Genomic DNA, 23120 nt, shown 5'->3' with positions numbered 1-23120 from the left:
CTTTTTCTCACATGTTCACCATACTTTCTCCAGAATTGATTATTTCTTTTTAGATAATCAACTGATCCCCATGGTTAGCTCCTGCGCTTATCAGAGCATTGTGATATCGGATCATGCACCAGTTGTTATGTCTATAAAGCTCCCCAATCTTCCTCAAATTAATAAACATTGGCGCTTTAATTCTTCATTATTGATAGAGAATGATTTTAAAAAATTTATGGAAGACCAGATAGTTTTTTACTTGAACACAAATGAAACACCTGAAGTGTCATGTTTAACTGTTTGGGATGCTCTAAAAGCCTACCTCAGGGGACAGATAATTTCGTATACTGCAAATATGAAAAGGAAGGCATATAAAGAACGAAAAGATTTGACCAACCAAATTAAAGAAATCGATCAGCAGTATGCTCTATTTAAAAACCCTGATCTGTATAAAAAACGCATAGAATTGCAAACTAATTTTGAACTCATCTCGACGCATGTAATCGAATGCCAATTATTAAAGAGTAGGAGCCAATTTTACATTCATGGTGATAAATCTGGGAAACTTTTAGCTAATCAGTTAAGAGGTTTTAGAGCACAACAACACATTACAAAAATTCAGATGGAGGATGGTACCATTACTACCGACCATTCTAAAATTAATGATGCATTCAAGAATTTTTATTCTCGATTATATACTTCTGAGTTTCCAAAGGACTGTAATTCACTTGAGAATTTCTTGAATCAACTAGATATCCCAACACTGTCCCCTGATTTTAGATTAAGATTAGAAGAGCCCATATCACAAGAGGAGATTAGTTCCGCTATCTCATCATTGCAATCTGGTAAGTCCCCGGGTCCTGATGGCTTCCCTGTAGAGTTTTTTAAATCTTTCTCCTCATACCTTGCACCACAACTAGCTTTGGTTCTTTCTGAATCTTTTAAGCAAGGTAAGATGCCTGCGTCATTTAATGAGGCTCGCATCACTCTTATAGCAAAGAGAGATAAAGACCCAACAGAGTGCTCTTCATATAGACCAATCTCTCTTCTCAACGTGGATGTTAAAATCCTTGCTAAAGTCTTGGCTCGAAGATTAGAGATTGTTTTACCCTCTATTATATCTGAGGACCAGACCGGTTTCGTCAAAAATCGCTTTTCTTACTCTAACATTCGACGTCTTATGGATGTCCTGTACACACCATCAGAGGGGATCCCTGAGTGTGTCCTTTCTTTAGATGCTGAAAAGGCTTTTGATCGTGTGGAATGGGAGTATTTATTTAGGGCTTTAGAAAAATTTAATTTTGGTCCAAGTTTTATTACTTGGGTTAAATTATTATATTCAAACCCTACTGCCTCAGTTCTGACAAATGCTCAGCAGTCCCAACCTTTCAGCCTTCAGCGGGGAACTCGTCAGGGGTGTCCTCTTAGCCCATTGCTCTTTAACCTTGCCATTGAGCCACTAGCAATTGCATTCCGCAGTTGTAGGGATATATCTGGGATTTGGAGGCAGGGAGAAGAACATAAAGTTTCCCTTTATGCAGATGATCTTCTACTTTTTATATCAAATCCAATCTCCTCCCTTCCACCTGTGCTGTCATTGCTTAGTGAATTTAGCTACTTTTCAGGGTATAAATTGAATTTGCACAAAAGTGAACTTTTTCTGCTTAATAATACAGCAGTAACAACTGGTATGTACAATTTTCCATTCAAGATAGTGAAAAATCAGTTTACCTATCTCGGTATTACAATCACAAGGAAACATAAACACCTTTTTAAAGAAAATTTTACTAGGTTGTTAACCCAAACTAAAAAGGACTTGGAAAAATGGTCACCACTGTCCATGTCCCTGGTGGGCCGCATTAATGCCATTAAAATGAGTATTCTTCCTAAATTTTTATATCTCTTTCAGTCTGTACCTGTTTTCATTCCCAAATCTTACTTTGGTGCTTTAGACTCAATTATATCCTCTTACCTTTGGAAAGGTAAACATCCACGATTAAATAAGTCCGTACTTCAAAGATCTAAAAGAGACGGTGGCATGGCTCTGCCTAATTTTCGCTTTTACTACTGGGCAGCAAACATTCGATCTGTCATCTTTTGGGCATATTTTCATAACCAACCTAATCGGCCTGCCTGGGTGGAAATGGAGATAAAGTCTGTCAAAAATCTCTCTGTCTCTGCACTCCTTGGATCTGCACTCCCCATCCCCTCAATAAAATTAATCAATAACTCAGTTGTTAGGCACACCTTGAGAGTATGGGCTCAGTTCAGAAAGCACTGCGGTCTTCTGGGCTTCTCTCGGTCCAGTCCTATTGTCTCTAACCATCTCTTCCAACCCTCCTTACATGACTCAGTGTTTCAGGAATGGTACAACAAGGGTATCAAGCTTTGCAAAGATCTGTTTGTTGACCATAAGTTTGCATCGTTTGAGCAGCTTTCTGAAAGGTTTAACCTACCCAATTCAAACTTTTTCAGATACCTGCAAGTAAGACACTTCATTCGCTCTTTAATACCGAACTTCCCTGAAGCTCCTGCTGCAAATATTATAGATAATCTCCTATGTTTGTCCCCGCTGCGTAAAGGCCTAATATCCACTATTTATGGTGGATTGATGGGTTTGAGTTACACCCCTTTAAGTAAAATTAAAACTGCTTGGGAGAAAGATTTAAATCTCTCGCTGTCAGATGATACTTGGAATTCAATTCTTAAACTTGTCAATTCAACTTCCTTATGTGCTCGCCACTCTTTATTACAGTTTAAGGTTGTACACAGGGCTCATTTCTCCAAACTTAAACTTTCCCGTTTTTACCCAGACATTGATCCTTGTTGTGAGAAATGTAAAAGTGGAGAGGCGTCTCTTATTCATATGTACTGGACATGCCCGAATTTGGAAAAATTCTGGAGGGATGTTTTTAAAACCTTGTCGTACATATTGAAATGTAACCTTGAACCAGATCCTCTGATCGCTCTCTTTGGTGTCACTGGAGAGGAAGACAAGCGTTTAACTCCAGCTAAACAGCGTTTGTTATCTTTTGCGACACTCCTGGCCAGGCGTTCTCTTTTATTCAAATGGAAGGATGCCACTTCACCCACTCACGCCCAGTGGCTCAGAGATATTATGTCTTGTCTGTCCCTGGAGAAGATCCACTACTCAATCCATTATCCAGACTTAAAATTCCAACAGGTGTGGGGGCCCTTCCTTCGCTTTTTTCATATACATTTATAGTTTGATTCCTTTTTTATTTAATCGTTTGTTTGTTTGTTCTCTTTTCTCTTTTTGTTGTTGTACACAAAACTAAAAGACTTCCAGCTCCAGGTTCTTTTTTCTTTTTTTAGTTTCTCTCCTTTGTTGTGCCTGGCGTCTAGCCTTTCCTTGTACTTGTAAAGCTGGCTTGGAGCTAGGGAGGGGTGGGGTGGGTGTTATAGGGATTTATAAGGAGGTTTTTAACATTACATGTCTACCCTGTAATATCCCTGTTATAAAATCAATAAAAATATTGTTGAGAAAAAAAATATATATATATTTATACATTTATATACTCAGTTTTTCTTTAAAAATTTTTTTTTTGGCTGACTCTGTGTGTGTGTATATACAGTGGTGTGAAAAAGTATTTGCCCCCTTCCTGATTTCATATTCTTTTGCATGTTTGTCACACAAAATGTTTCTGATCATCAAACACCGTTAACTATTAGTCAAAGATAACATAATTGAACACAAAATGCATTTTTTAAATGATGGTTTTTATTATTAAGGGAGAAAAAAAATCCAAACCTACATGGCCCTGTGTGAAAAAGTGATTGCCCCCCTTGTTAAAAAATAACTTAACTGTGGTTTATCACACCTGAGTTCAATTTCTGTAGTCACCCCCAGGCCTGATTACTGCCACACCTGTTTCAATCAAGAAATCACTTAAATAGGAGCTACCTGACACAGAGAAGTAGACCAAAAGCACCTCAAAAGCTAGACATCATGCCAAGATCCAAAGAAATTCATGAACAAATGAGAACAAAAGTAATTGAGATCTATCAGTCTGGTAAAGGTTATAAAGCCATTTCTAAAGCTTTGGGACTCCAGCGAACCACAGTGAGAGCCATTATCCACAAATGGCAAAAACATGGAACAGTGGTGAACCTTCCCAGGAGTGGCCGGCCGACCCAAATTACCCCAAGAGCTCAGAGACAACTCATCCGAGAGGCCACAAAAGACCCCAGGACAACATCTAAAGAACTGCAGGCCTCACTTGCCTCAATTAAGGTCCGTGTTCACGACTCCACCATAAGAAAGAGACTGGGCAAAAACGGCCTGCATGGCAGATTTCCAAGGCGCAAACCACTTTTAAGCAAAAAGAACATTAAGGCTCGTCTCAATTTTGCTAAAAAACATCTCAATGATTGCCAAGACTTTTGGAAAAATACCTTGTGGACCGACGAGACAAAAGTTGAACTTTTTGGAAGGTGCGTGTCCCGTTACATCTGGCGTAAAAGTAACACAGCATTTCAGAAAAAGAACATCATACCAACAGTAAAATATGGTGGTGGTAGTGTGATGGTCTGGGGTTGTTTTGCTGCTTCAGGACCTGGAAGGCTTGCTGTGATAGATGGAACCATGAATTCTACTGTCTACCAAAAAATCCTGAGGGAGAATGTCCAGCCATCTGTTCGTCAACTCAAGCTGAAGCGATCTTGGGTGCTGCAGCAGGACAATGACCCAAAACACACCAGCAAATCCACCTCTGAATGGCTGAAGAAAAACAAAATGAAGACTTTGGAGTGACCTAGTCAAAGTCCTGACATGAATCCTATTGAGATGTTGTGGCATGATCTTAAAAAGGCGGTTCATGCTAGAAAACCCTCAAATAAAGCTGAATTACAAAAATTCTGCAAAGATGAGTGAGCCAAAATTCCTCCAGAGCGCTGTAAAAGACTCGTTGCAAGTTATCGCAAACGCTTGATTACAGTTATTGCTGCTAAGGGTGGCCCAACCAGTTATTAGGTTCAGGGGGCAATTACTTTTTCACACAGGGCCATGTGGGTTTGGATTTTTTTTTCTTCCTAAATAATAAAAACCATCATTTAAAAACATTGCATTTTGTGTTTACTTGTGTTATCTTTGACTAATAGTTAAATGTGTTTGATGATCAGAAACATTTTGTGTGACAAACATGCAAAAGAATAAGAAATCAGGAAGGGGGCAAATAGTTTTTTACACCACTGTATATATATATATATATATATATATATATATATATATACATATATATATATATCTATATCTATCTGTATATATATATATATATATCAAGTATTTATACCCTTTGAACTTTTTCACATTTTCATGCTACAACCACAAATATAAATGTATTTTTGGGGGGATTTTATGTAATAGACCAACACAAAGTGGCACATAATTATGAAGGGGAAGGAAAATGATTTTCAACATTTATTACAAATAAATATTTGAAAAGTATTTTGCGGTATGTTTTTGCCCATTCTTCTTTGCAAAATAGTCAGATTGGATGGAGAGCGTCCATGAACAGCACACAGATTCTCAATAGGATTTAGGTCTGGATTGTGACTGGGCCATTCTAACACATGAACTTAAACCATTCCACTGCTTTGATCTAAACCGTTCTATTGTAGCTCTGGCTACTGGAAGGTGAAGCTCTGCCCCAGTCTTTTGCAGACTCTAACAGCTATTCTTCTAAGATTGCCCTGGTTTTGGCTCCATCCATCTTTCCATCAACCCTGACCAGCTTCCTGTAAGATTAACCACTAAGGACTCTGGGAAATTTAAAAGGGAGGCATGGAGCTTATTTCCGGGTTCAGCAGAAATAGTGGTACATTTTGAAGGCCCTGTAGTGCACCTCGTGGACTTTTAGGAATGTGTGGATTGTACACCCTTACTCAGCAGCCTGCCGAGGGTCAGCTAATGGAGGATTGCGCATTTGTCCCAGCACTTTCACTTTAGTTTAAAGCGAGACATCGCGACTCAGCCGCCAAAAACAAACTGGCTGCTGCTTTGATGTTAATGCCCCTCCCCTGTCAGGATAGCTGCTGTCTGCATGAGCCCACTACGCCACTCTGCCACTGCCATCACTCGACAGCCTTGTGCCAACATGCCAGCTGGACACTGCTTCCAACAACACATGCACTCACTTCTTTTCCTCTTTCTGTTTATTTCCCTCTTGGTTCCACAAACCCAAAAAAATAAATACAGAAAAAGAATTAATACAAAATCTAAAGTAAAAATAGAACATATAAACCTGCACTTTACCTTTAACTTTGACCAATAACTTTGTCTGTGTTTTTTAGTGATCGTTCAAGTTAAAGATTCTGTTTTTCTCTCTCTCTGACAAAAAGAGCGATTCTGTTAGGGTGTGTGTGCACAGGCATAAGTGTTATTAACCCTAACACACACACACACACACACACACACAGAAACTCTAACAAAAACACTGCTCTGTCACAATTTACAAAGGTACAGTGCAGGTTAATTTGTTTTATGTGTGTGTGTGTGTGTGTGTGTGAGTGTTAGGGTTAGGCTGAGTGTGTGTGAGTGAACGTCGTCTCACAAATTAGCCTTCCATCCTCTCAAATAAGAGGGGAGAGATTCATTCCTCGTCATTACTTTAGCTTCAGCACAAACACACTAATAAAAACACATATGTCTGAATTTACTTTTACTTTTTTTAAAGGTAAAGTGTAGGTAAATATATTTTTTTACTATGTATTTTGTATTAATTATTTTTGGATATTAATTTTTTGGGGTTGTGAAACAAATTATCTGAGTTTTTATTATTTCTTATAGGAAAATTCTTTGATATATGAGGGTTTTTATATATAAGCACAAGTCTGGAACGAATTATGCTCGCAATCCAAGGTTCCACTATATATATAATCAGACTAAAAATAATGTACCTGAGTTTCTCCAGAGTGCAGTTTGTGTTCTGCAGTAGATCAGAGAGACGCTTCACTCCTGTGTCTCCAATGTTATTCTCACTCAGGTCCAGATCCTTCAGGTGTGAGGGGTTTAAACACAGAGCTGATACAACAGCAGCACAATCACCCTCAGTTAGACTGCACTTACACAACCTGTGGAGAAGAAGAATTTGGTGTGTTTACGTTTCCTTCATGCTCTGAATTTTAATTTCCGTAATTATTCAAATCAAATTTAAATTTTATTTGTCACATGCACAGTCATACACAGTTCGATATGCAGTGAAATACTTAGAATTTAATTATTGTGATTATAATTAATAACAGTCTCGAACCCCAGTTTGCTGAGTCTGATCTGTTGGTTCTTCAGCACATCACAGAGCTCCTTCACTCCTGATCCTCCCAGTTTATTCTCACTCAGCTCCAGCTCTCTCAGGTGTGACGGGTTTAAACACAGAGCTGATGTCAGAGCAGCAAAACCTGCAGCCGTCATACTGACCTTATTTACCCTGAATACAGACAGAGAACATTAGTTTAATGTAAAATATAAGTAACACACAGTTTAACATTAATCCCAGTTATAATATTCTTAAAGGACTGCACTAGAGTGTATTAATGTAACTGTAAGGTAATAATGAATGAACAGTAACCTGAGTATCTGAGCTCTGCAGTGTGAATCCTCCAGTAGAGCAGAGAGCTGCTTCACCTCGGAGTCTCCGTGGATTTTCTCACTCACATTGAGTTCTCTCTGCAGTAAGGGGTTCTCACCCAGAACTCTAGAAAGTAAATCATAGCCTTCCTGTGCAGCACCAGTCTTCACCAACCTGCAGAGAGAGAAAGGAAGAAGATCGTGTGTGATAAAAACTCACATTTTAAGTCAGGACATACTGTACATGCTTAGTAAAGAAAGTTTACGGAGAAGCTTTGGTGTATTTTAAATGATGGTGTCTTAAAGTCTTTGGTTAACTAAGATCACTTATACATGCTCTTATTTTCAGATTTTCTTTTTTTTATTATTGCTGAAATTATGTTTATACTGAAATATAAATTTAATGTCTGCATTCAGGTATTATATTGCTCTAATGCGCCGATTTATTGTTAACTTGCCATTACTTCCATTCCTGATAACTAAAACATTAAAACAACAAACAAGTATCCTTACAATGTAGATACACTAAACTTTAAAATGTAGCGTTAAAATTATTTTACAGTTTACAGCGTATAGCATGCAAACAAATAAAAATTCAACTTAATTCAATAAGATAAAACATAGAAGTCAATCCATGATTTGTATATTATAAAATGGTTCATAATAATTAATTTCAAATTAGTTCCTCACCTCAGTGTGTTCAGTGTACAGTCTGGATCCTGTAGTAAATCAGTGAGCAGCTTCACTCCTGAGTCTCCAGGGTCGTTCCCTTTGAGATCCAGCTCTATCAGGTGAGATGATTTCAGAGCTTCAGCCAGAGCAGTGTATCCTTCCTCTGTTATATTATTGTCACTTACTCTAAAAAAAATACGTAAAACATTGCATATTATTTATATATCCTGAATATTTTAGACACGGTACACAATAGACATTTATTTGCCTACATTTTATACAAACATCTACTGAGTACTAAATAAAAAACGTTTTGTACTGAATTAAAAAAAGCATTTAATGATACTGTCATGTGTCATTAAATAATAAACACGTACCTGAGTGTTTGCAGGACGCAGTGTGAATTCTGTAGTAGATTAGAGATCTGCTTTATTCCCGAGTCTCCTGCGTTATTCCCGCTCAGATCCAGCTCTATGAGGTGTGAGGGATTTTCTCCCAGAGCTGTAGTTAAAGCAGCGCAGCCTTCAGCTGTTACACTGCACTCACACAGTCTGTACAAGCACAGAAGGAGAACAATCAACAGCTTTATTATCACTTATTAAATAACAGTCTAGTGTTTTAATTTATTTCTTTAACAGTTATGTTATAATTACTAATAATATCAATGTGACACTTAATATTTACACCATGAACACTGAGACTCAATTTTTAATTACTGCATTATGGATTATTAATTTATTATTTATGTTTTATTCCACACAAGTGTGATCCATTCTGTAAAAACCCAGCTAAAGTCATTTCTGTGATTCGCTGTTTTCTACATTAAACAATTCTACATATGATTTAATGTAAATGTTTTCACAGACTGGTGCACAATTCTGTTGTGTTTTGAATATTTGTACATATTATATATTAGAATAAACAGTTGAGTCTGGTATGCCTACACCAGGAGGTTAAAGTTATTACAGCATTAAGTTCAGATGTTCCTTCACCTGAGTGTTCTGAGTTTACACTGTTTATTCTTCAGTCCAGCAGAAAGCTGAGAGACTCCTGAATCCCTCAGACTGTTGTTACTCAGCTCCAGCTCTCTCAGGTGGAAATTCTTTGATTTGAGAACTTCAGCTAGAACTGAACAGCTCTCCTCCTCTAAATCACATGTGTTAAGCCTAAATATAAAATCAGGATTAAGATTAAACTCTATAATGTCCAACACCTACTGGGTCATTTTTAAATCTAGTTCTTAATCACTTGATGGGACATGAAGTTACCTCAGGATCTTCAGGTTACAGTCAGGACTTTTCAGTCCATCAGAAAGCTTAGAGACTCCTGAATCCCTCAGACTGTTGTTACTCAGCTCCAGCTCTCTCACACTACAGGACTTTAATCTGAGAGCGCCGGCTAAAGCTGAACAGCTCTCCTCAGTCAGGTTACAGTTATTCAGCCTAAATATGGAATATTATATTAGCACATCTACATACACACATGGCCAAAAGTTTTGAGAACGACACAAACATTACTACTATCAGTCCTGTGTCAGGCCAACATTAAAGCATCCTGAGACCATTCATGTATGAGGTTACATCTCAGGGCCAGGGAGTGGGATCACTCTCAATTTTGTCTAAGAACACGGCCATGAATAAAGAATGCTACAAAAACATCCTCTGAGAGCAACTTCTCTCAACCATCCAAGAACAGTTTGGTGATGAACAATGCCTTTGCCAGCATGATGGAGCTCCTCACCATGAGGCTAAAGTGATAACTAAGTGGCTCGGGGAACAAAACAAACATTTTGGATTCCATTGTCTGGAAACTCCCCAGTTTCATTATACAGAAAATCAGTATGGACAAAACTATTTGGCAACACCTGCAATGACACTGTATCCAAATACATGAACTTCAATATGGATAATGTCCCCTTTTGCAGCATGATGGAGCTCCTCGCCATGAGGCGAAAGTGGTAAATAAGTGGCTCGGGGAACAAAACAAACATTTTGGATTCCATGGTCTGGAAACTCCCCAGTTTCATTATACAGAAAATCAGTATGGACAAAACTATTTGGCAACACCTGCAATGACACTGTATCCAAATACATGAACTTCAATATGGATAATGTCCCCTTTTGCAGCTTTAACAGCTTCCCCTCTTTTTGGAAGGCCGTCCACAAGATTTTAGAGTGTTTCTGTGAAAATTAGTGCTCATTCATTCTGGAGAGCATTTATGAGGTCGTGGACCAGTACAGGTTCATAGATGATTTGCTATTTAAAATATATTTAAAATTTAAATGTATTAAATAAATAAATAAATAAATAAATTCTAAAATAAAATGTTTAATAAATAAATATGTAGAAAAAAAATACGAGTTCATTATTGTTTGGACAAATCATTATAATATTAATTAATTAAAGAACATTATTTAGGAAAATATAAAAATATTATAAATATTTAAGATGCCAGTTAAACTCAGATCAGTTGGAACTCTGTCATCAAATCCCATAAAATAAATACTGTACAAAACAAAAAAAGTCAAAAAGAAAAAAATAAAGTGAATAATACTTACAAAACACACACACACCACTATTATTATTATTAGTAGTAGTAGTAGTAAGGCTCCCTTTATTATTGTACTTTTGTTGTCCAGAAATGTTGATAATTAACTTGAGTCATTCCAGAAATGGTCTGTGATTACTTTTCTAAAGAGTCTCACCCATGTTTCTTCCAGAATTCCTGTTTTTCCACTTTAGGACTATACAGCCATATCTCAAAACATTTATCAAGGTCTCCCAAGTGTACGGAATATTCAAATTCAAACTCAAATTTTATTTGTCACATGCACAGTCATACACAGTACGAAATGTAGTGAAATGCTTATACGACTGCCAGTGACCCTAAAAGAGAATTAAAGCTTACAATAAGAAATAAATATGAATAAAAGAAATACGATAGAAAAATTAAATAGAAAAATTAAATTAAACTAGGAAAAATAGAACTAAAAATAAAAATAGAAACATGCTGTACATAAAAATAGAAATATACTGTACAAATTGAAATATACTGTACTAAGAAATATACTGTACAAATAGAAATATACTGTACTGTACAAGAGCATTTAAGAAATTGAGAAATTTTGATATTTTGTAAGAAAGATGGTGTGCAAATATGCATAGAACAAAGTGTCTTTGTGCAAATGAAGTCAACAAAATGCACCATTTGGATTCTTTTCTTTTTGGGGACCCAAAAACTGAACCAAAAACAAACGACATTCCACAAATATAAAGTCTAATACAGGCGAATATAATAAACAACAAACGTAATACAAATCTGCAGCTTGTGATGTGTTAATCCCATCAGGGATCAGAGCACAAGGTCAGCCATTACTTTGTAATTTCTCCAGGAACTGTCTCTAGGTATTATTGGTAGTATTGTTATTGAAGGTCGTACCAAATGGTGGACTATCACTTATCTAAGGAATCGGACTGACGAGTTCCCCAAATTCCCATGTTAGTGTTAAGAGGATTTGTTTGGTAAACGCCCATATCTCAGGAACCCTACGGCCTAGAAGAAGCCATTTTCATCACTTTGCACAAGAAAAGCGATGCATCCGTAACATAAAAAATATAAACATTATAGAGATATAACTGCATTTTATTTTCATACTTACTTAATTTTCTGAAATTTGCAGTGAGAGTCTTTCAGGAGGACTGAGAGCTCCTTAATCTTTGAGTCCCCGATTTCCTTCCTGCTCAGATCCAGCTCTTTTAGGAGTAAAGGGTTTTGACCCACAACTGATGTTAACCATTTACAGGCCTCCTGTGCAGCATCCTGTTTCAAAAAACTGAAGAAAAAAAAAAATCGATAAAAAGTCAATACTGCTTCCAGAGTAACAGACTGGTATTAATAGACCATATAGAAGGGCAGCTTTAGATTATTTTTTATTTTTTTAAATAAACAGACAGTTATGTCTTAACAATTAAAAAATGTATTCATCTGTAGGTTTGGGTTTCAGGGTCACAATGGATTGTCAGGTCTGCATATTTGATTTGGTGGTTTTACACCTGATGCCCTTCCTGCCACCCCAGTTTGTTCAGGCTTGAGACTGGCACTAAGAGTACACTGACCTGTGCAACCCCACGTTCTCGGCAGAGTATTTAATTATGTGTAACATTATCGTGTTTGATTATTAAAGAATCATCTCAGTTTTAGTGTTCTGTTAGAATAATAAACTGTATTTTATATTAAAGTAAATAACCCCAGTACATTTTCCTCACCTCAGTGTGTTCAGTTTATATTTTGGGTCTTTCTTTAAATTCATGAGCAGCTTCACTCCTGAGTCTCCAGGGTCGTTCCCTCTGAGATCCAGCTCTATCAGGTGAGATGATTTCAGAGCTTCAGCCAGAGCAGTGTATCCTTCCTCTCTTATACTGCAGTCTGAAAGTCTACAGAGAGAACATTTAATAGCATTATTTATATCATAAGTTGGGGGCAAAAAATGTTATGCCAGTACACATTTCACCACACACACACACACGCGTGCCGCGTACTTAGTTATTAACCTAGTTAACCCAGTGTAAGTATGTATCCAATGTTGTAAACATTAAAGCACTTTTTGTAAGTCGCTCTGGATAAGAGCGTCTGCCAAATGCCTAAATGTAAATGTAAATGTAAATGACATGGCAACATTCAGGAATTTAAATAAATGTTTTGTGCTTCACTGAATATCCGCCAGATGGCGCATGGAAGGCCAGGCCAAGTACAATGATGAATTGTGTACAAACCGGATTCCAAAAAAGTTGGGACACTATACAAATCGTGAATAAAAACTGAATGCAATGATGTGGAGGTGCCAACTTCTAATATTTTATTAAAAATAGAACATAAATCACTGAACAAAAGTTTAAACTGAGAAAATGTATCATTTTAAGGGAAAAATATGTTGATTTAAAATTTCATAGTGTCAACAAATCCCAAAAAAGTTGGGACAAGTAGCAATAAGAGGCTGGAAAAAGTAAATTTGAGCATAACGAGGAGCTGGAAGACCAATTTACACTAATTAGGTCAATTGGCAACATGATTGGGTATAAAAAGAGCTTCTCAGAGTGGCAGTGTCTCTCAGAAGCCAAGATGGGTAGAGGATCACCAAGTCCCACAATGTTGCGCAGAAAGATAGTGGAGCAATATCAGAAAGGTGTTACCCAGCGAAAAATTGCAAAGACTTTGCAGTTATCATCATCAACTGTGCATAACATCATCCAAAGATTCAGAGAATCTGGAACAATCTCTGTGCGTAAGGGTCAAGGGCGTAAAACCATACTGGATGCCCGTGATCTCCGGGCCCTTAAACGACACTGCACCATAAACAGGAGTGCTACTGTAAAGGAAGTCACAGAATGGGCTCAGGAATACTTCCAGAAACCATTGTCAGTGAACACAATCCACCGTGCCATCCGCCGTTGCCAGCTGAACCTCTACAGTGCAAAGAAGAAGCCATTTCTAAGCAAGATCCACAAGCTCAGGCGTTTTCACTGGGCCAGGGATCATTTAAAATGGAGTGTGGCAAAATGGAAGACTGTTCTGTGGTCAGACGAGTCACGATTCGAAGTTCTTTTTGGAAATCTGGGACGCCATGTCATCCGGACCAAAGAGGACAAGGACACCCCAAGTTGTTATCAACGCTCAGTTCAGAAGCCTGCATCTCTGATGGTATGGGGTTGCATGAGTGCGTGTGGCATGGGCAGCTTGCATGTCTGGAAAGGCACCATCAATGCAGACAACATATGCTCCCATCCAAACGTCATCTCTTTCAGGGAAGACTCTGCATTTTTCAACAAGATAATGCCAGACCACATTCTGCATTAATCACAACATCATGGCTGCGAGGAGAAGGATCCGGGTACTGAAATGGCCAGTTTGCAGTCCAGATCTTTCACCTATAGAGAACATTTGGTGCATCATAAAGAGGAAGGTGTGACAAAGAAGGCCCAAGACGATTGAACAGTTAGAGGCCTGTATTAGACAAGAATGGGAGAGCATTCCTATTTCTAAACTTGAGAAACTGGTCTCCTCGGTCCCCAGACGTCTGTTGAGTGTTGTAAGAAGAAGGTAAGATGCCACACAGAGGTGAAAATGGCCTTGTGAATGAGAAATTTGGTCGGTCTGGCTTTTAGATAAAGTTTATATTTGATAAAATTTTATTATTTAAATAATTATCTTATTTAAAATATGATTCTTATTCTATATTTTCTTGTCGAGTATAGTCCTTCATGTCTGCATTTTTTCACACACGTTTATCATCCTTTTGATCAAAATACTGCCTTTTGTTAAAGCTGTGGGTTTATACACGCCGATGAATGAATTTTAGATTAATTTTAAAGCATCTTGTTAGGCCTAAATATTCTTTTTCATTTATGGTCAGGTGTATTACAAAGTAAAGTTGTTTCCTGCACGGTGTATCTGAACGGAGAGATTGTGTGTGATAGCAGATAACTGCTCCTTTGATCTGCTGGTTACGGCAGGGTGCCGACTGCTGATCAGCGTATAGTAGCCTGTACAAGCCAATCTCTTCCCTAAAAAATTGTGTAAATGTCTGGAACAATCACTAACCATTAAAATGTTAAGAATTTAATTAAAAACGAATATATACATTTATTTTTTAACTTTATACATAATATTTTCATTTTATTTATGTATATATATATATATATATATGGTACGAATGACAATGGAATGTCGCAAAACGTGCGAGTTGACGCCCATGCACAGATCACTAAACATTAAAATGTTGGATTTGAATTAAAATGCCACTTATACAAAAGGTCTAGGGACAAAACGGAAAAGTTTCTTTTTTGTTTTTTTGTTTTTTTGCATTGAGTTTAATCATGCAGCACTTTTAGTCTTCATAGCGAAAGCAACCCAACAGTGTGATTAAAGTACCCGAAATAACACAGAATTTTGACGCAGCATAAACAACCCAACAATGTGTTTATGGAAACCCAGCAATTTTTTTAGTGTACTACTACAGTACTAACGAATGAAGTGCAGTCAAAGCCCGGGGATTCTGCGTGCTGTCGCGTTGTATTCAGAGAGTAGTACATATTTTTGTGGTTATTTTTTTCATTTTATGTCTGTTGTTTTATCGATAAATCTGCTCATATCTGCGCACGCATTTATCAGCCTTTTGATGAAAAAGCCGCACGCGCAACTCACTTTCACTTTGCACAAGACAGTGTTTAATGTTTAGTGTATATTTGAAGCGCATAAACACAATAAAACAATAATGTTTTAGGCTAACATATCATACATCTTTGTAGTCTTTTTGCACACACACACAGGTGCGTTACAATAATAAATTTGGAGCACTACTACTAATAATAATTATAATACTGAATGGAGAAAGCACAGTCGAAAAAGTACCATCATTGAAGAAGAGAAGAAAATGAAAAACAAATACATATCAGTATTTACAGTTTGAGCTCGACACGTTTATGAGCTCTGTCGCTTGCTGTCAATGGGCGCCTAAGAGAGAGCATTACTTTAAATAATATTTGTTTAATGGCATATTATGTTCAACTTCGCCTATAATTTGTGATATAATTATTAATTTCTACAATAATACCACTTGAGTAAATCCAAATCCTCAAGAAGTAAAAAAGACGCTGCATTAATGTTCTTCAAGTATTAAACATTACACATTTATGACAAACCTTAATGGAGTAAATGTTTAACATCAGAACCCAAAACCCACCTCAGTGTCTGCAGGTTACAGGGTCGATGCTGCAGCAGTGCACAAAGCTTCTGCACTCCAGAGTTTCCAAACTTATTCTCACTCAGATCCATCTCTCTTATGTGTGCAGGGTTTAACTGTAAAGATGAAGACAGAGCAGAACAGCCTGCTTCTCTAACACCACAGTCCTTTAGCCTGGGGACAGAGGACAATCTTTATGTTGAAGCATGATAAATATAGCAGCAAGTAGCAAATAAAAACTACCATAATACCCACGTGAGTGTCTGAGGTCTGCAGTGTGAATCCTCCAGTAGAACAGAGAGCTGCTTCACTCCTGAGTCTCCTTTTATTTTCCCACTCAGATCCAGTTCTCTCTGCAGTAAGGGGTTTGTACCCAGAACCTCAGTCAGAGATTTACAGGCTTCCTCTGCTTCAGGACTTTTTAACAAACTGCAGTGAGAGAACAAAGAGAGATTACATCATTAGTGTACTTTACATTCTATCATGTTAGTGTTCTTTTAGAATAATAAACTGTATTTTGTATTAAAGTAATTAACCCCAGTATATTTTCCTCACCTCAGTGTGTTCAGTGTACAGTCTGGATCCTGTAGTAAATCAGTGAGCAGCTTCACTCCTGAGTCTCCAGGGTCGTTCCCTCTGAGATCCAGCTCTATCAGGTGAGATGATTTCAGAGCTTCAGCCAGAGCAGTGTATCCTTCCTCTCTTATACTGCAGTCTGAAAGTCTGAAGAGTTTAAGGAATTAAAAAAAAATCTAAATCTAAGTCTAATGTTCAATTAAAAGTGTTACCATGTGTCATTGTTACAATATAAATTGAACATTTCAGGCACACACAAATCAAATAGCCATAACATTAAAATGCTAAATATTATGCCCAGCATTGTGTAGGCTCCCCTTGTGCTGCTAGGGCGGCTCTGACTCCTAGGGGCATGACTCCACAAAACCTCTGGGGCTGTGCTGTGGTGTTTGGCACCAGGACATTGGTAGGATGTGGGGTGGCGCCTCCGTGGATCGGACTTGTTTGCGTATACCATGGGGCTTGATCAAATTGGGATCTGGGGAGCTTGTAGGCCTGGTAGGGGGCTTGGGCCCTGTGCATGGCAGGCTGTGGTACACTGGATGCTCCTTCTAGTGTTGTCAACACAGACTTTATTCAGCAGTTTGTACTGCATTGGATTTTCTGTGGAATTGGACCAGAAAGGCAGACCTTTGGTCTCCATGGGCATAGGTGAGCTTTGGGTGTCCATGATTCTGTCACCAGTTTACTGGGATATAATTGATTAGTGTCATTCATTTATAAATAGATTAGCCTTAGGTAAAGGAGCAGATCTGGGGGACTCATGGACGTAGAGTATTATGGTGAACTGGTATGTTTGGATGCTGTCTTCCTCACTCTCATTGATCACTCAGGTTTGTTGACGGTGAGGTGATTGTTTGCTTTACATCTCAGTTCCCCCTCATGTCTGTGTTTCCTTCTGGCTCTCCCTTTTAATTATGATGTCATAGTTAGTCCTGCCGGAGTCTCTGCTTGCACTCTACAGTAAATATTAATTTACATTATACATTGTGTGACTGTGACCAGACCTAACTGTTATCTCTTCTCTTCTGCTCTCTCTCCCCCCCCTCTCTTTCTCTCTCTCTGTCGAGCTACACATGTCGTTCCTGAGCTGCCAGTGATCCAGACTCCCTCTGCCCTCCGGACCTGTCTGACCCATCCTGGTGCCCCGCTTCTGGCTAGAGATCTCGTCACATGGATGCCCCGTGTGTCTCTTTGGGATGTGTCTCGTGTCTGGGGATGATTCTCTCTACCTAGAAGATGGTTCTGGCCTTGACTGGTGTTGGCAGCTGTTTCTCTGAGGACTTGACTGTTCAATAGTTCAGGACTGGAACTTTATACAAGTCTACCTGAGTTTTCAATAACTAACTGGACTCCATATTAACATCAATTAACATCAACTGTTATGCTGATCTGGCTGCCAACTAACACACTGTATAAATGCAGATCAATTCCTGCTATCCGTTATCACCCAGATGAGGATGGGTTCCCTGTTGAGTCTGGTTCCTCTCAAGGTTTCTTCCTATTACCATCTCAGGGAGTTTTTCCTTGCCACTGTCACCCTCGGCTTGCTCACCAGGGACAAACTGACCATTTTGATTCATACAAATTCACATTTCATACAAACTTAAATAATTCTTTTGATTGTGTAAAGCTGCTTTGGGACAATGCCAATTGTTAAAAGCGCTATACAAATAAAATTGAATTGAATTAAAATTAAATTCACCTGAAGGTGGTGTTAATGTTGTGGCTGTTCAGTGTATGTCCTAAACATAGCCTGTGTTTTCATTCAACATGTAAAGTCAGAAGCTGTTATGTAATAAAAAATCTTTTACCTCAGTGTCTGCAGGTTACAGGGTCGATGCTGCAGCAGTGCACAAAGCTTCTGCACTCCAGAGTTTCCAAACTTATTCTCACTCAGATCCATCTCTCTTATGTGTGCAGGGTTTAACTGTAAAGATGAAGACAGAGCAGAACAGCCTGCTTCTCTAACACCACAGTCCTTTAGCCTGGGGACAGAGGACAATCTTTATGTTCAAGTATCATAAATATAGCAGCAAGTAGCAAATAAAAACTACCATAATACCCACGTGAGTGTCTGAGGTCTGCAGTGTGAATCCTCCAGTAGAACAGAGAGCTGCTTCACTCCTGAGTCTCCTTTTATTTTCCCACTCAGATCCAGTTCTCTCTGCAGTAAGGGGTTTGTACCCAGAACCTCAGTCAGAGATTTACAGGCTTCCTCTGCTTCAGGACTTTTTAACAAACTGCAGTGAGAGAACAAAGAGAGATTACATTATTAGTGTACTTTACATTCTATCATGTTAGTGTTCTTTTAGAATAATAAACTGTATTTTGTATTAAAGTAATTAACCCCAGTATATTTTCCTCACCTCAGTGTGTTCAGTGTACAGTCTGGATCCTGTAGTAAATCAGTGAGCAGCTTCACTCCTGAGTCTCCAGGGTCGTTCCCTCTGAGATCCAGCTCTATCAGGTGAGATGATTTCAGAGCTTCAGCCAGAGCAGTGTATCCTTCCCCTCTTATACTGCAGTCTGAAAGTCTACAGAGAACAAAAGCATTTAGTTTTTGATGATCTCATACTGTATATTGAGTGCAATGCTTTTCTTTTTAATAGGATTTATGCCTATGTAATGTGTAATTTTGCTCATCACCTGTCAAACAATTGACATTTTACCTCATCATCTTGTACCCATTTTGTTTTTTGAGTAAAGTTACACCTTTATAATTAAAATGTTTTATATATATTAATTATTTAAATTAAATTTTGATTATAAATTATTATTATCATTAGACATATAAAGTATAATAACTGATAATTATATCAGTGCTCATGGTAATATGGCGTTATATTAGATTTAAAGTGAGAATACTGTATATTGTTTTCTATATAACATGGGTGTACCAGGGATGAACTTACTTCAGTGTCTCCAGTTTACAGTTTGGACTCTTCAGTCCAGCACAAAGCAGCTTCACTCCTGAGTCCTCCAGAGGATTACTGCTCAGATCCACCTCAGTCAGCTTGGAGGATTCTGAGCTGAGAACTGTGTGTAAAGCGGAGCAGCTTCTCTCTGTCAGGTTACACTCACTGAGTCTGGAAACAGAATTTAACAGTAAATCTTTAGTTGAACTACCTACAGTACTGTAAGACCTAGTTCCAGGTGTTTTGCCCATTACAAAAGTCAAAAGTAGATAACTTCATACTACAGTTCATGTAGTTGTTCACAAACATAAAGGTAAGTATCTGATATTCTGGTGTCTAAATAATTTTGTACTTTTATCCAAATGTTAATTTCAGTCTTTATTCATCACATCTTCATTACTGCACAGTGAAGTTCTTTACTCTTTACATATGCCAGCTTTTTTCTATTTGCCTTCAACTTGTGGACAGTGGAAACAAGCATCAAGTTTTAATTCAGTAGCCTAAATAGATATCACGTTCGCTGTGTTATGTCTTATGGTTAGTGTTTTCTGCCATCAATGCATCTATAGACACACTTTACTGGGACATAACAAGCTAAAAGGAGAAACAGGTTTTACTCACAGAGCTGTTGTGGCTTCCTTTACAACAGGCTCGAGTCTCTTAAAGCATTCGTCTGATCTTATGAACTTTTGCAGCTCAAACACTTCCAGATCCTCCTCTGATGTCAGCAACACAAAGACCAGAGCAAACCACTGAGCAGGTGAGAGTTCAGCTTTAGAGAGTTTATCTGAGTTCAAGTAGCTTTGGATTTCTTTCACTAGTGAATCATCATTTAACTCCTTCAGACAGTGAATTAGATTGATTGATCTTTCAGGAGATGGATTTTCATCAAGTTTGTTCTTGATGTACTCGACTATGTCCTTTTTGCAGTCAGAGCTGCTTCCTGTGTGTGTCAGCAGACCTCGAATGAGCTTCTGATTAGACTCCAGTGAGAGACCCAGAAGGAAGCGGAGGAAAAGGTCCAAGTGTCCATTCTCACTCTTCAAAGCCTTGTCCACTGTCATTTTGAGCAAATCAATAACTTCTGTATCTTTGCTCTCTTCTGATCGTTCAAAAACATTCTTGTTTTCATTTCTGACAGATACGTATGTGAACAAAGCAGCAACAAACTCCTGAATGCTGAGATGTACAAAGCTGAAGACTGTGCCTAAGAATCTGCCAGTCTCCTGAGTACACACTCCTGAGTACACCGCTATTTTACTGGGGTCAATTCCACACTTTTCCAGATCGTGTGCATAAAAAATCAGGTTGTTGTTTTCCAGGTGACTAAAGGCGAGATTTCCCAGTGAAAGAATTCCCTCTTTATCCCACGGAATGTCTGATGCAGTCTTTCTGTTATATTTCTTGTCCCCCTGTACAGTCTGAAAGATGAGGAAGTACGTGTACATATCCGTCAGAGTCTGTGGAATGTCTTCATTGTCTGGCTGTCCCAAAATCCCCTCAAGTACAGTAGCTGAAATCCAACAGAAGACAGGAATATGACACATGATGAAGAGGCTTCTCGATCCTTTAACATGATCAATGATTCTGTTGGCCAGAGTCTCATCACTGATTTTCTTTCTGAAATATTCCTCCTTCTGATCATCATTGAAGCCGCGCACCTCTGTGACCCGGTCCACGTGTTCAGCAGGGATCTTAGCAGCTGCTGCTGGTCGAGTGGTTATCCAGATGAGAGCAGATGGAAGCAGATTTCCTTGAATGAGGTTTGTCATTATAGTGTCCAGTGGGGTTGGCATTGATACATCAGTCCACTTCTGATTTTCACCAAATGTTAGAGGAAGTCGACACTCGTCCAGGCCATCGAAGATAAACATGACTTTATACTTATCTGTGAATCTCATTCCTTTTACTTCTGGGAAAAATTGATAGATGATGTCCTTCAAACTGTAAATGTCTTTGTCCTTTAGGTTCAGTTCTCTGAAAGGCAGTGGGAATATGAACTTGATGTCCTGATATTCTTTTCCTTCAGCCCAGTCTAGAACAACCTTTTGCACAAAGATAGATTTTCCGATGCCAGCGACCCCCAGTGTCACCACAGTTCTGATGGGTTTGTCTTCTTCTCCAGGTAATGGTGTGAAAATGCTTTTGCATTCGATTTGTTGCTCCAAGTCCATTTTGCTTTCTTCAGTTTTTACATTAGTTTTTTTTTTTTCAACTTGTCCGAACTCATGCTGTTCATTCATTTGTCCACCAGCAGTGATGTGCAGATCTGTGTAGATCTTGTTCAGATTGTTGGACTCTCCCTGCTTTGCAATTCCTTCTGATACACGAGTATACTTCTTACACAGGTTTGATTTAAGTTTACGCTGCTGGAATCCTATTAGAGCATCTAATTATATAAATATAAAAAACAAGAAACACAAATTTAACAATAAAATAAATAAATTGTGCTGTTTTGAAATTGTATAGAAACTAATAATGTTTATTCACATTCTTACAAAAGTAAAGAGATTATGGATAGAAGTAACAAGATTTCTAACACATATTTACAAATTTTCACTGCATAAGAAACTTTAGGTGTGTCTTCTGTGGATTTCTTACCTTGGAGAGCATCAGCAAGAACACTGTGTTCCATCAACTTCAGGAAGTACAAGGCCATATCAAGAGCTGCATCTTTAACACTCCACAGATCTTCCCTCACGTCTTCATAATATTTTGTATTTTTATCTGTTAGAAGCTTCTTAAACATCTCCAGCTCATGTTTTATGAATACAATCATTTTATTTTCAACATCCTTCACAGAACACAAAGAGAAAATGAAATGCAGGATTATTTCATAATTATGACTAATGTGTTCCTAACAAAATATTAATATAATCTAATATTCTAATATTAAATCTATATTTATCATGGCTGAAAAAAGTTTTTAACACAGTAGACTTCAGTGATGTGTAATCTCATGCTGATGTCAACAATTACAGGATTTTACAGTTTAGAAAGCCCTTCTGTAACAAATACTAAATGTAGACCTTAAACTCCAAATCTAAAGCACTGATTCAGTCTTTATTTCTCTGTAGCTGGTGAAGAAGCCAGTGATTATAATGTATTTTCAGTCATATTTCTATTCAGGCTCCATCACTGCTAAACTACCACGTATGCGCCTATAAGGAAGGAGTTAACCCTGTCTGCTCCAGGGGCTCCATCATGGCCGCCCATATGCGTCCTAACACGCTGGGATCTGCAAAGAGTTTCACTGTACTCTAGTGATAATTCCGTCAGAGTCTTAGTCTTAGTCCCGGGATAAATGTCCCTGTTAGTTTTTATCATTTTTAGTCAATCTTATTCCATTTTTGTTTAGTCAAGTTTTAGTCGACTAAAAGTCTGGACATTTTAGTCTAATTTTATTCAATAAAAAACATAACATTAAACCTACAGCCAATCTAGTCTAGCCAAAAAACATGTTTTAAAGGTTTTGCACAAAATAATTATCCTAACACTTAAATGTATCTTTTCATCTGATGTTTTCAGCAAATTATATTTATTTTTAACATCACAATAACTGCTCCATGGCCATATATTTTTTTAACTATAAAATAATAGGAACAGTATAGACAATGCATCATTTTGAAACTTTTTTTTCATGAATTT

General features: G+C 37.9%; 1 protein-coding gene across 1 annotated transcript in view; it reads right to left on the bottom strand.

The window, feature by feature from the left end:
• Nucleotides 1-22688, bottom strand: part of LOC128528109 (uncharacterized) — a 198088-nt gene extending 175400 nt beyond the window's left edge. Inside the window, exons 1-14 of the mRNA XM_053500861.1 lie at nt 22653-22688; nt 22074-22266; nt 20094-21861; nt 19470-19643; nt 18924-19091; nt 18624-18797; nt 18369-18542; nt 16534-16701; nt 16234-16407; nt 15979-16152; nt 12506-12673; nt 7569-7742; nt 7254-7427; nt 6901-7074 (exon numbers count right to left, since the gene is read on the bottom strand). Coding sequence (XP_053356836.1) covers nt 6901-7074; nt 7254-7427; nt 7569-7742; nt 12506-12673; nt 15979-16152; nt 16234-16407; nt 16534-16701; nt 18369-18542; nt 18624-18797; nt 18924-19091; nt 19470-19643; nt 20094-21861; nt 22074-22266; nt 22653-22688 — 3893 coding nt within the window. The remainder of the gene's footprint in view (nt 1-6900; nt 7075-7253; nt 7428-7568; nt 7743-12505; nt 12674-15978; nt 16153-16233; nt 16408-16533; nt 16702-18368; nt 18543-18623; nt 18798-18923; nt 19092-19469; nt 19644-20093; nt 21862-22073; nt 22267-22652) is intronic.
• Nucleotides 22689-23120: the final 432 nt, after the last annotated feature.

This window comes from Clarias gariepinus, chromosome 7 (assembly GCF_024256425.1).
Source record: "Clarias gariepinus isolate MV-2021 ecotype Netherlands chromosome 7, CGAR_prim_01v2, whole genome shotgun sequence".
In the NCBI taxonomy this organism is placed as follows: Eukaryota; Metazoa; Chordata; class Actinopteri; order Siluriformes; family Clariidae; genus Clarias; species Clarias gariepinus.
The sequence above is the reverse complement of the archived record's forward strand: the minus strand, read 5'-3'. Positions and strand labels throughout refer to the sequence as shown.